Below are 12,674 nucleotides of genomic sequence, written 5' to 3' on the forward strand. Positions count from 1 at the left end.
CGACGTGGTACTACTGATACAGAGACCAGTTTGAGAACCACTGCCCCAGAAACACTGTCACCCATGCACAAAGAAACAAATCTGAATGTTCACAGCAGCACCGTCACAACTGGTTAACAACCTGGAAACAACCTACATATCCATCAGTAAGGGAACGCAAAATTAAAAGTGACGTGGCCTATTCGTATGAATGCGGGATTATCTTTCAAAGGTATGAACTGGATCTACAGTTAATACGGACAGATCACAATGTCGAACCAAAAACAGCAGGTTGCAGAACGATACATACCATGATACCATTTATGAAAACTGAAAATACACAAAACAGTACTGTATCTTGTTCATGGATTTATACGAAAACAAAAGCAGAGAGCTGGGAAGGATCCACATGAGAAATCATGCTCATGGTAATGGGGGAGGGGAAGACAATGGGGACATATTCGCCGTTGGTAGGTTTTCTTTTATTTAAAAAAAAAAAACGGTTTAAAGCAATTCACGAAATATTTACAACAATCATTTCTTGGTGATGGATATATGGGTTTGTTACAGTCTTCTCTGTTCTCTTCTTCATTTTTAAACATTTCCCTAAGAATGAAAAGCACAGCCATCCCTCTCCGATGTGAACTATGACACCATTAATCTAGCTATTGAAATGGCATCTGCAAAATGAGCAGTTACTTTCATTTAGACAGAGGTCAAGGTGCCACTTCATGGCCTTTAGTAAAGAGAAGGGACTATCAGCACTCCTCTCTGCCAGAAATGACCCAATAGAGAAACAATCACTTGAACTGAATATTAAAGCATCAACCATCCAAACTGATTTCTTTAAGGATGTCTGAAATGGTCCCCTCAACTTGCTGGGAATCCCACTCACCGGGCTGCTTGAAAAGTGGGGCTGCGAATGCCACAGGCAACATGGGTAAGATGAATGTTTCAAAAGGGAGTGAAGGGGCCTGGCTGAAAACATCGAGAAGCCGACTTCGTAAACGGGAAAAATAACTGAGTAGGCAGAACAAATCCGTCTGCGATCCTTTTTAAGGATGAGGGGTGGGAGGGCCGCCAGAGGGCCTGCAAGCAGCCCCAGTGACATCGTCACTCCCAGGACACCCGGGCCTGCAACCCTAACCGTGGCCTGGCTTCAGCACCTCTGAGCGGACAGACACCAACAGGGCAAGAGAGGGGACCTGCCATCTGCCCAGAGAGAACTTCCGTAACACCAGACCCCCTTTTCCCTGGGACTTTCCAACACCTCCCTCTGCGGGGGACCTTTTACCCCCGATGCACAGGTCAAGCCACCGGCTGCTCCTCATCCCTGGAACGGGGCTGACACAGCTACAGCGCTGTTGGCTGCACACTAAAAACCCTGCCTCCTTGGGAGGGAGAATGGCAGGCAGTCCTGCCCCCACCCCACTCCTGGCTCAGGTCAGGCCCCTGTCAGAGTAACTTCAGAGTTGAGGCAACTAAACTTCACTTCTAAAGTGGCCCCTCCTAACCGTGCTGGGAAAACTCAGGGGTTTGCCTGAGCAGTGCACGTTCTCTGTGCCCTGCATCACTGAATTCTTGGCTTTGTTCTGCACAAACTTGGGGAATGCCTCCAAACATTGTATCTCGGGAAAGAACAGCCTGCTCTCTTTAGAATAAACCTCCATGTGGAATGACGACCACAGACTCCGTCCTCACCACGGTGTCCTTAGCCACCTGATGGCTGCGCCTGAGAAGAGCACCACCACACCACAGAAGCGGACCGCCTGTGTCCTCACAAATGCCAAGGCTGGTGGAAGATTTTGTTTTATACACAGGACAAAAGTTAAAATGAAAACCCACAAGCCAATCCTCCTCCTTGTATTTATTTTCCTGATCTAACGACAAAAATATTACAAATGAGAAGAAAGTAAAGATATAAAAAACATATCCCCTTTAAACTGATGGGGGGTGGGTGGGTGTTGCAAAAATAAACTTAGGAATAGGTCATGGATTGAGTTCTAAGGAGATGAAGAAAACGTGAGGGTCTTAAAACCACGCGTCTTCTGAATATTGAGTTTCTTCGTCCGTTAAGAAAGCTCAGTTAAAACTCTGTTCCCTGCTAGATGAGAAGCGGGAGTGCAGTGAGAGGCTAAACCACGCCGGGCTACTTACCATCATGTGGTAGTCTTCATGTCCTTCGATAGGTTCACTGACCACATTTTTAATGGAGCCCATGGGCAATTTCTCAGTCCGCTCTAGTTGAGAGGGATTACAGTGATTACTCAAAGGCCCTCCTGTCCACTCCTGTGACTCAGCAGTCCCTCATCAGGTTTGGTGGCTCTGGGATCTACTGTAATCCCAAGTCTCCCACGTGCTCTAAGGATGATGGGACAGGGTCGTCTGACCAGCGCACCCAGAGCTCTGCTTGGCAGTTGGGAACTTCTTGGGAGCAAATGGGGAACAGAACTTGCCATGGCATATATTAAAGGTCTCTGAGAGCAGAGAGAGCGCTTTCCTGGTGTTATTTTTTTAAAGTTTGGCAATTTATAAACACCCAAGGATTCCCACTGCAGCCTTCTTGCCCAAGCCCAACACTGGCTAAGGTCTTTGGCACCTGGGGGAGTGGCAGTCAAGAGGACCAAGAGCAGAGGCAACAGCATGCCCCTGTGGCTAGCACAGGCAGGGAGTGCGTGGGGCTTTCAACTCGTTTCTATTCCACCCTCCTCCTCACTTGCCCTCCCCCACACCTTCCCCTCTCCCGGCCCCCCAACCCTCCATATACACACACCTGAGGAAGTGCTCTTAAAACATTTACAACCTCTTGTGATCAGCCCTCAAAGTATCACTTATCACAGGGGGGTCAGAAGACATTTTGCAGCAAGTTCAAGGGTGGCAGGTAAGAAAGAGGCGGCAGTGAGGGATGGCAGGAGTGAGAGGAGCCTGCAGGAAGTGAGGCCAGTGCCGCAGGGCAGGGCATGAAGGCGGGAGGGGGCGCAGTGCCTGCGCAACAAGACCCCCCCTCCCCAGGGAGCAGCAGACACAGCAGGGATGGGGAAGTTCTCAGCAAAGTTAAGCCAAGTCGGAAAAAAACCCAGGACAGCCTTTGCAGAAAGAAAATTCTGGAAAAGCGAGAATCTGCCAATGGATGAGTTGACCAAACAGACCCGGAATTTAGAGGCCTGGGCTCTAGTCTAGCTGCTGACTGGAGACATTTTACTTCCATTCCATGAGCCTTGGTGCCTGAAAAATGAGGGGTGGGCAGAATGGATGTGAAGGTGTCCATTCGGGTTGTGACTTTCAGTGGCTCTAAAACAGTGACCCACAGGCAGGACCCGACCGGCAGCTGTTTTTAAGACTGAAACTTTTTAAAACACCAGCCACCTTGAAATGTCCTGAGATTTCACACAAAAAGATACATTTCTGGCTTCTCTTGAAAACTCGATCCTGGGCCCACATTCCTGAGTGACAGCGATGAGCCTGATCAGGCTGGCCACCCCTCCACACAGGGCGCATGCCCCCCCCGCCCCCTGGCTTGGCCCATCCACGTGTCCTGCCTGAAGCTGGTTCTGCTCGCTGCCGGGCCTTACTCTCGCTACCAGGGACAGAGCTGAAGCTGCAAGTAGGAGCCTTGAGTGTCACTCCATGCAACGCACCACTTGCAAGAAAGAGTGGTCTTGCAAGTGGGATGGTTGTCCCGCAGTAGCTTCTCGCCAGCGGAAAGATGAAGCCGGTGGCTGGTGGCCAACTCCCAGAATAGGCTGTCCTGCTGGGAGGGGTGCTCAGGACGCTCAGAGGACAAGACTCCTGGGCCAGCGAGAACACTGCCTGACACACATCGCTACGGTGGTTTGCGTGAGAGCGAAAATCCCGGCCCTGTCGCCCCTGAAGACGGCACTCTTGGCCGTGCTCTTTCATCGGGCTGGTGAGGAAGGAGACTTTCGATAGCTCTGAAACCCCAACCCGTCACGATTCTTTCAAGTGCTGCCTTTGTGCCAAAGCAGGAAAGCAGCAACTCCTCTGAGCTGAGAGAACACCTCCACCCCAGGTACGGGAGGTTCCACTTCGGGCCTGCGGTGAGGACGTGCTTCCTACATGGTCTCCTACCACGGAAATGTTCCCCGAGGAACCAACGAGCACTTACAACCGGAGTCCTCACCGGCCTCCCCAGCCCACACCTAGCCTCGCGGCCCGCAGGTGACGTCCTGCATCCACCTCAGCAGTGGCCTTCCAGTAGACTGCCCGGAAGAGAAAGCTGAAGTGGGGGAAGAGGCAGGAATTGGGCAAGTCAGCGCAACGACGGAGAACTAAGCAAAATCGCCCGCAAAATCGCGGCCGAGGAAGGGGCCAACAGAGGCAGGGCAGCTCACGGTGGACGAGCACGGACCGCGGGACCCAGGAAAGGGTCTGAAGGCCCATGGGAAGACCGGGGAAGCCCTTACACGTTCTGCAACACTTGCTCTGACCATGCAGTTAGAGTCGAGGGTGAAAGGGAGGAGATACAACAAGTTACCATAGAATCGTGAGAACACTCCTGTGCTTTTGGCATTCAGGTCTTTGTTCACTTTACGGACCAGCACAGAGCGACAGACAAGAACGCCTGTGTCAGCATTCGGAATGAGAAAACGCCTCATGCCCCATCGCCCCGCTCACTACTTCCCGTAAGTCTGTGGTCCCGCTCAAAGCGGAGTCATACCAAATGGCCTGTCCCTGAAACCAGTCAACCTCATGTGCTGTGACCCCCTGTACTTCTCTTTAGCATTTACCTCGAACACTGAATACCTACAGTGCTGGCCAGAACCAGGTGAATTAGGCATGTTCGGTTCCCTCCGGGAATCTAACAGGGGGACAGACAAGTCAGAAAGTAATGAGTGCTCTGGGGATGTAAACGGAGCGCTCTATGAACAGAAGCGGCAGCAATCCATTTGGAGGGTGGGGGAGGCGTTGGGGAAGGCTTCATTAGGAAAGGACATTAAAGTAGGGCCTCTGGAGATTTTATTAACAATGAGGAATGGGGAGAAAGCATTCCAGGTAAGGGCCCAGCAGGAGCAAAGACGTGGGGCTGTGCAGAGCACAGTGGAAATTGCAGGCTAGTGCAGCTGAAGCCCACAGCGTGTAATGGGGCAAGCGGGGCAGGAGTCTGGGTCCAAAATCGGTCAACACTGGACACTACGTTTAGGCATTTGAACTTGGTTCTTCCAGGCCAAAGGTAGCTGAGCATGGGAACCAGGGAGGAAGATGGGTAGGACACAACAGAACACAGGGCAGGGAAATAGGTTAACTTGCTTTAACAAACCAAGTTTAAAGATGCTAAGAGTCTTAAATAGCACAACAGAGTGGCAAAAAAAAAAAAAGGGACACAGATAATTCTGGAGCGTAACTGACAAGACTTTGAACCACCTGAGGGAATAGAGGGGGAAGAGAGTCAGAGACAATTCCCAGCCAACAGCAAGCAGCAAGCCCGCCCCACCAGGCACAGGCAGGCGTAGGTGGGGGCAGGCAGAGCACATACAGGTAGGGAGGGAGGGGCAGGTCCACAGTACTAGGAAAATGCACCCAGTACAGGCACAAACTCTGACCTCCAGGGGCCAGGCAGGTGACATTACATGAACAAAGCTGGCTCCATATGAGGTACACGGACAGTGAGGACTGTGGCATGGCTCATCTGAACCTACTACTTGGCTCCAGCTGATCGCTGCCATGTGAGAATGCAGGTCCAGAATGCCTGCATCTTTTGATTTTTTTTTTTTTTTTTCAAGAGAAGCCCAAAAACCCCCACATCAGATCAAGTGAAATCTCTTTGATTTTAACAGAATGTGGGTAAATCCAAAAAACCCTGGTCTGGGGGCCACACCTGGCCCTCAGGCTACACATCTGGGACCTCTGGTTTTGGGTACAAGTGAAGAGCCACTGTTGATGGACTGGCCCTGACATAAGACTGAAAAGAATGAGGGGAAAAGGGTCCAGACAGAAGGTGAGCATCTAAAAGCAAAGACAAAAAGCCAGGGGCACGTAAAGCACAGTGAAGAGAGAGACCTCAGGAGAAGCAGAGTTGCACCCAAGCCCGAGTGCTGCTGGGTGCCCGAGGCAGCGAGCTGGGAAGGGCCGGGAGCGGGAGCCTACCTTTAGTGCCGATCCACAGCTGGTCTTGTTCCAGCTTGAAGGTGAGTCTCACTTTGCCTCCGGATTTGTTGTACATGCCGGATAAGGGTACCGTTGGCAGGCGCTCCTGGAGGCATGGGAACGCAGTGAGAGACACGCATCAGAAACAAAGACACACAAGGAAGGACCAGGGACAGGATGTGAGGACGTGATCACAGGAACCTCAGGAAGTCAGAAGGTGGGCCTGGCACGTTTTCGCAACGCTCACAAAGGAGTCTGGCTTACCTGGGCACCCTTAACAGATGGCATCACATCTTCGGGTTTTCCTTTATCCAACACTTTCCTGTGTTGCTGGAACATAAGTCAGAAGAGATAATAAATGAAACAGCTGACTGCATTTTAGTCATGTTACTACTTTTCTGAAAAAGAGGGAAAAAAGCCTTCACATTTCGGGTCAAAAGCTTTCATTGTGTACAGATTACAGGTCCTCTGACATGAGAGAGCAGCGCTGTCCGGTGGTGAGGTCTCTGATGCTAGACATGTCCTACATCCGTGCTGTCTCAGACAGTAGCCACGAAACCCTCGGGTCTAGGAAGCACGTGAAAGGTGGCTAACATAACTGAGGAACTAAATTCTCAACGTTACTGAATTTTACTACGCTTTGCGTGGCTGTTGTGTTAGACATCAAAGTTCTAGAGCAACTAAGGCTTCCGGATGCTAATTCAAATAAACTATCCCCTCCTCTGACCCCCCACCCCAAAAAAAACACTGCCACTGAAAGGGATAAACATCGTGCTAAAGAGAACCGCAAAGGGTGTTCTCCTGGTAAGTACAAAATGACAGCCATCCCTGCCAACTTCAACTCCCAAAGAAACAGTGCTGATGATCAGCCTAACTGCCTACAAGGGGCATTTCTTCAACAAATGGAAACTCAAACTACTGTAGAAATCTTCCCCACTACCCCACCCTCAACCCCAGCTACACAAAAGGCCACGAGAGACGTATTTCCGAGACAAATGCCGATTCCTCTACAGACTGACGTTAACAAGTCTGTGATCCTGCCCCTGCCCCCCAGGGTTTGAGGCAGCTTGTTAAGGGTTCTCATTAGGCTCATGGCTCCCTAAAACAGATCTTGAGCAGCCCAAATGCCTGAGCTTGTCTCCTCTCCACCGACGGCTTTATAGGTCACTGTCTGGTCACTATTTGGTAAAGCTGAAACTGGCGCAGCAAGCGGGTAAAGGGGAACAACTCCACCAAATGGAAGCATCACATGGTCATGAGCCACTTCCAACGCTCCCTGGCACGGCAGAGACCCTCTGGCAGGGATAAACTCAATACTGCCAGACTGCTAGCAAAGGGTTCTGATAAGGAGCAGCCCCAGATTCCTGAGCAAGCTGACAAAAAGCCAGGAGAACGGGTCCTTCTCATTAGGCCGTGTTAACTCCTCCTAACTAGCATCAATGAAACAGAGCAGCAGAAATTAACAGCTTAATCTGACTCATACCTCGCAAAGATCTTTTAGAAGAATCTTCCCTGTACTGTGGAAAACAGCTTTAAGGATGTTAAGCTACCATTAGTAACTCAAAACCTATGTTTAAGAAGCATATAAAGCTCCAAGGGTGTGACCGGTGGGAACACGCACTCACTTCTGACATGCTCACATTTGACAATTTCATGTATGTGGCAGAGGAAACAAGTAAGTGGAAAAGAAGTCAATTGGTTACATTTTGACCCCATATTTGGGGGTGAAAGGGTCCAAATAAATACCTTTTAAATATTAATATAGGTTTACAACTCCTCATCTAAAACCCTGTAAGTAGATGTTTTAGAGTTTTATAAAACCCAAGTTTTATGGACTTTATAAAAGCAATACGGTTTAAAAACATGTTACAAGTTATCCTCTGCAGGATCTGGGGCAGTACCTTGTCATTCGAACATATTAATGTTTTTGTAGCAAAACATGGATATTCACAGTAATTCTGGTCAAGTTTTGATGCCTGGTCAGGTTTTGGAAGCACACATAGAGGGTCATGGGCCTGTAACACAAAACTGTATCTTTCTCATACTATTAGCCATATGCCTTGGTGCCTAGAGTCACTAAAATCAATCTTGGTTCAAACTGGTCTACTCTAAAAACACAAAACTAAAAAAACAAGAAAAACAACACAACAAACAAAAACCCCCAAATTGATCTACGCTACTCGGGACACAGGTTAAGTTGAGAATATCTGTTTTCCTGGAAAGCTGCTAATTGTGGCCAAGAGGCTCCATGACAATGAGTGGGCTCTCTGGGTGGTAAGGTTGCAAGTGATGGTTCTTCCAACCAGTTCCCTCTGTAGTGAAATAACTCTCACTTTTCCTAATTACGAAAAGGAATTTTAATCGCTACAATGAGCACAAGACAAGGCTGGATCTCTTCCATCCAAAATGAGCAACAGAATATAAAAAATCAGGTCTCCATTTCATGGACTAGAAGGAAAAAAAAACAAAAAACAAAGGCAGTGTAGTTATGTTCCTAGTCAGCTTCATTTGGCTTCCTGAAAAAGTCAGTTTTAGAGGAACCTCTGAAAGCTGCGGAGTTCTATGGCTATCCAGAAATGGTTTGACTTGGGGAAAGCCACAAACCAAAAAACAAATGTAAGCACTTGTACAAAATGGGTGGGGGGTGGTTCATTCTGTTGGTGGCATTCTTCTCTGGCACTAAAGAGAAACGCACATCTGATTCCTTTCAATACTTGTCTGAAGCCTGCCTTTACAAAGGCCTTATCCTAAAGTAAAGAGACTTGAGACACACTGACCCGCCAGATGAGACAAAGTTGCAAATCTCAGGTAGTTGTCACCTCCACTCAACAGTCAGCCGCACCCAACTGCTGCCATAAATTTCCATCATGGGCCCTGTCCGAAAAGGAGCTTATTCTAGGGAGAATATAACCAGCCAAGGCTCCAGAGGACAAAGCCCCAAACTTCCCAGGACTACTAATCACATGACAGACTCACTTTCTGCCTGCAGAGTGGTTCCTTCTTGTTCTCTTCGGCCTTTGCATCCTGCTGGGCAGCATCTTTGGGTGTGTTTACGGCTAAAACATCATTTATCGTGGAGCCAACCACCATGATCTTGGCTCCGCTGGCCACTTTTATTTCTCTCAACGTCTTATCCTCAGGGACGAGTCCCTTATACATGACTTTCTGCATGGCAGGAGGGAGACCTTGGAAAAAGGAGACAGTGAAAGAAAGGGATGAAAAATGTACCTGGACAAGAGCCATTTGGCAAAAGACCTCAAAATGAATACTGCTCCAGCACCTTTGTGTGCTCAGGCAACTGACAACCTCTGAGCCTGTTTCCAAAATTTTATAATTGTGACAGCAGCATTTCCTTCTGCGTAGACTTCTTTTAAGGATTGAAACAGACATTTAGTGCAGTGTCTGGCATTAAGTAATCGTTCAATAATGTTAGCTGTCATTCATTCTGAGTCGTTCCTCAATCCTCTGATCACGCAAATACTGAAAATCCACAGGCCTCAGCGATACAGAAACCAATAAGGATAAAGTTCTTGTTTTTACCCTGTGCTCACAGGCTACATGGAGAAAACTTAAAAAAGAAATCATTTCAGTTGGTGAATTACTGTTAACAAAACAAGACTAAAAATTAAATATGAGGATCCTTGAAGGGGCCAGCATGATAATCAACAGCAATGTTTCCTAAATTTCTCTTATGAGAATTACCCAAGATATTTGCTAAAAATTAATTCCTGGCCACATTCCAGAGCCACTGAATCAAACTCTCCAGGGAAAAGGGCTTAGGAGCTGTAAATTTAACATGCGCTTCAGATTTTCATGAGAGACGTGTGGAGCAGCACTGATTAGAAACCTGGGCCTAAGAGTCAGACCTGGGCCTGAATCTCGGCTCAGCCACTTTCTAGCTCTATCATCTTGGGTCTCATTTTCCCCACCTGAATAATGGGTATACCAGTACTTACTCCGGAGAACTATTCCAAGCATTGAGGGAGCGGATGCAAAGAGTGGCCCGCGTGGTGCCTAACACAGTGTGAGCACTAGGAATCGGCAGGCGGGGTGGGTTAAGGCTGCCTTGTCCCCTGACAGTACCACTACGATTACCTGTAATCGAGTGAATCTTCTGTTTTAGTTCGGAGCCTGTGCTATCCAGGGGAAACTTCACGTCGTGCTTAGTCTTATTCCAGATGATCTTCAAGTCCACCAGCTCCCTGCCCGCGCCGCCGCCCGCGTCCTCGCCGTTGCTGACCGAGGCCTGGGCCGCAGGGTCCCCAGGGGGCTGGGCCGGCGCCGGCTGCAGGCTACCTCGCGCCGCGCAAGAGTCCTCGGCCGCCGCCCCCGCCGCGGTTTCGGCCTCCACGCAGTTCAGGGGCCGCGCGGGGGCCTCGGTCGCCACCGTCTCGGCCTCCGTGTCCATGCCAGGTTCCTCCATGCCTGCAAGGGGGTTGGGGGGGGGGGTGGGCGCTCGCCGCAGGCTGGGCCTGGGACCGAACCCCGCTCGGGCGCCGCCGGACCTCCGCTCCCGAGCCTGGCTATTCCCCACCAGACCGGGCCGCATCCCTCCCCGAAGCCCGCTTCACCTGGGCCCAACCCGGGCACTCGCCACCCCCGCCACACTCACCATCCGGGGCTCCGGCCGCCGCCATGATGATTGTGTACAACACCCACCACTCCCGCAGAGGCCGCTGGGAAAAAGCGACCTAGCTGAGATTGGCCCCCGCAGCAGCCCCTAATCTCGCACAGCCTGGCCGGAAACAGGTGGACGTTTCTATGGAGACCCGCCTCCTCCGCTTTCCCGGCCCGGCCCCTGCCACGCTTTAGCTTTCGGGAGCCGAGGGGGGCGGGTCCAGGAAATCTCCCGCTCAAAGGGCTCTGCCCCCTAGAGGCCTAGTGGGGCCGCAGCCGCGCTGGGGGGCGTGGGCTTGCAAGCTAGGAGGCCTGCGCCTTTAAGGGGCGGGGTTGCGCTCTCTGTGGCTGAAGCGGACTGGCTGGGAGAGGCCCCGGAAGTGATGCACGAGGAAGCCCACGTGTGCGTTTCTATTCCACATGGCGGTACTCCTGAAGAGGCTGCTGCAGTCGGTGAGGCCCCCAGCGGCCTTGGGCCGGCCCATGGGACCGCGCGAGGCCAGCCTGGGCACTGATCCCGGGGCTGCGGTGCGAGTGCGGTTCGCCCCCAGTCCCACAGGTAATCTTGGCGGACGTGACGCTGCAGGTCGCTGTCCACCGTCCCGTGCCCGCCCCCCGAATGTTCCGAAAGAATCCCTTCCGGTGGAGTCAGACTGGGCGGGCAGCGCGACCCCATTTTACAGAGGCAGAAACAGGTCTACGAGCGGAAATTATTCGCGTAGCCAGGAAGTTCTTTGCGTACCGTCTCTTTAGGTCTCTTATTCGTGTATTCAATAAATGTGTACCGAATACAAACTGTGTACTACGTACTGTTTAGGCATTGGATACGGTGGTCATCGGGAACGTATGGCTCCTGTTCTCAAGAAGCCTATGTTGTAGTGACCGCGACAAACAACGTGTAAAAATAACTACTTTTAGATAGTCACAGGTGCCACGAGAGAAACGAAGCAGGGTAGGGAGCTGGGGGTTAGGTAGGAAGCTCAAGAAGGCCTCGTTGAGGACGTATCATTTGAGCTGAGAACCAAAACACAAGAAGCTAACTACACTTAAGCCTATAGGAGGAACCTTTGGGCAGAGGAAATTGCAGGTACAAAGGCCCTGTGGTAGAGAGGGAGGCAGGGGCTCATTGTTTACCCTAGTGGAGATCTTGTCGGGGCCTCCCCACTAGTTCCCCCGGTTTTTTTCTCAGGGAGCCCACCTTCTGCCCTCTCCCCACCGAGCTTGTCTCTCTCATTCTGAACCTTAGGATCCACACGTAAGGCTTCCTTTGTGGCAGGATCCCAGCTGCACAGAGTGACAGGATCTTTCCTGGCAGGCAGTAGAATGCAGAGTGGGCTTCTCAAACTGTTGTGACAGGACTGGTTTTTAACTCCCAATTGATTGTGGATCACTATTTTTATAGAACCAACATAAATGAGTTAGTAAAAAGAAAAATTTTAAAAGCATACAAAATGTGAGCCTATTGTTACTAGATTCACCAGATATAAAATTACTCTGTCACATTGCTGTTAAGTTTCTAAACATTTATTCTCAATTTCTGTACTTTGTTGTGAACTGGCAACAGTTTGCAGACCAGCACTGGTCTGCGCCTTGCTTTGCAGAGCACTCATAGTAGTTGGGTGCCAAGGCCTGAGATTGGCTGGGTCCAGATTGCTGGCTTTGCCACTTCTCAGCTGTGTGACATGGGCAAATTACATAACCTTTCTGAGCTTCTGAGTTTTACCCTCTGTCAGGTCGAGTGATGGTACCTGCCTCATGGGTTTGAACTAATGCAGCTGAGGCACTTAGCAAGGTCTGGTGTTCCTAGAGCTTAATAAACAATATTCTCTATTTTTGTAGTTCTCATTTTCCTTGCTAATTTGCGGGAAAAGCCCATACAGAAAAGGCTGTTGACTACAGACAGATAAAAGAATTATCAAGCAACCGAGATCACTGATTACTAAAATTAATGGAAAGCTGTACTTTGATCAACA

General features: G+C 50.1%; 2 protein-coding genes across 13 annotated transcripts in view; one reads left to right on the forward strand and one right to left on the reverse strand.

The window, feature by feature from the left end:
• UBFD1 (ubiquitin family domain containing 1) overlaps positions 1–10,856 on the reverse strand; it is a 42,292-nt gene extending 31,436 nt beyond the window's left edge. For 3 of the 9 annotated variants that reach the window (XM_081819842.1, XM_081819841.1, XM_006730808.3), the window contains exons 1-6: positions 10,697–10,854; positions 10,180–10,509; positions 9,061–9,269; positions 6,349–6,414; positions 6,085–6,190; positions 2,137–2,219 (exon numbers count right to left, since the gene is read on the reverse strand). In XM_081819842.1, coding sequence (XP_081675968.1) covers positions 2,137–2,219; positions 6,085–6,190; positions 6,349–6,414; positions 9,061–9,269; positions 10,180–10,509; positions 10,697–10,721 — 819 coding nt within the window. In that variant the 5' untranslated portion in view covers positions 10,722–10,854. Of the gene's footprint in view, positions 1–49; positions 2,049–2,136; positions 2,220–4,727; positions 4,799–6,084; positions 6,191–6,348; positions 6,415–9,060; positions 9,270–10,179; positions 10,510–10,696 lie in introns of those variants that run through there. The other 6 variants (XM_081819847.1, XM_031025345.2, XM_081819845.1 and 3 more) reach the window with 5 other exon arrangements.
• A 234-nt stretch (positions 10,857–11,090) lies between these two features.
• Positions 11,091–12,674, forward strand: part of EARS2 (glutamyl-tRNA synthetase 2, mitochondrial) — a 29,122-nt gene continuing 27,538 nt past the window's right edge. For 2 of the 4 annotated variants that reach the window (XM_081819838.1, XM_081819839.1), the window contains exon 1: positions 11,091–11,260. In XM_081819838.1, the coding sequence (XP_081675964.1) occupies positions 11,122–11,260 (139 nt within the window). In that variant the 5' untranslated portion in view covers positions 11,091–11,121. Of the gene's footprint in view, positions 11,261–11,286; positions 11,789–12,674 lie in introns of those variants that run through there. The other 2 variants (XM_006730807.3, XM_081819840.1) reach the window with 2 other exon arrangements.

The sequence above is a fragment of the Leptonychotes weddellii genome, chromosome 5, assembly GCF_054177405.1.
Source record: "Leptonychotes weddellii isolate Sample4059 chromosome 5, ASM5417740v2, whole genome shotgun sequence".
Lineage (NCBI taxonomy): Eukaryota > Metazoa > Chordata > Mammalia > Carnivora > Phocidae > Leptonychotes > Leptonychotes weddellii.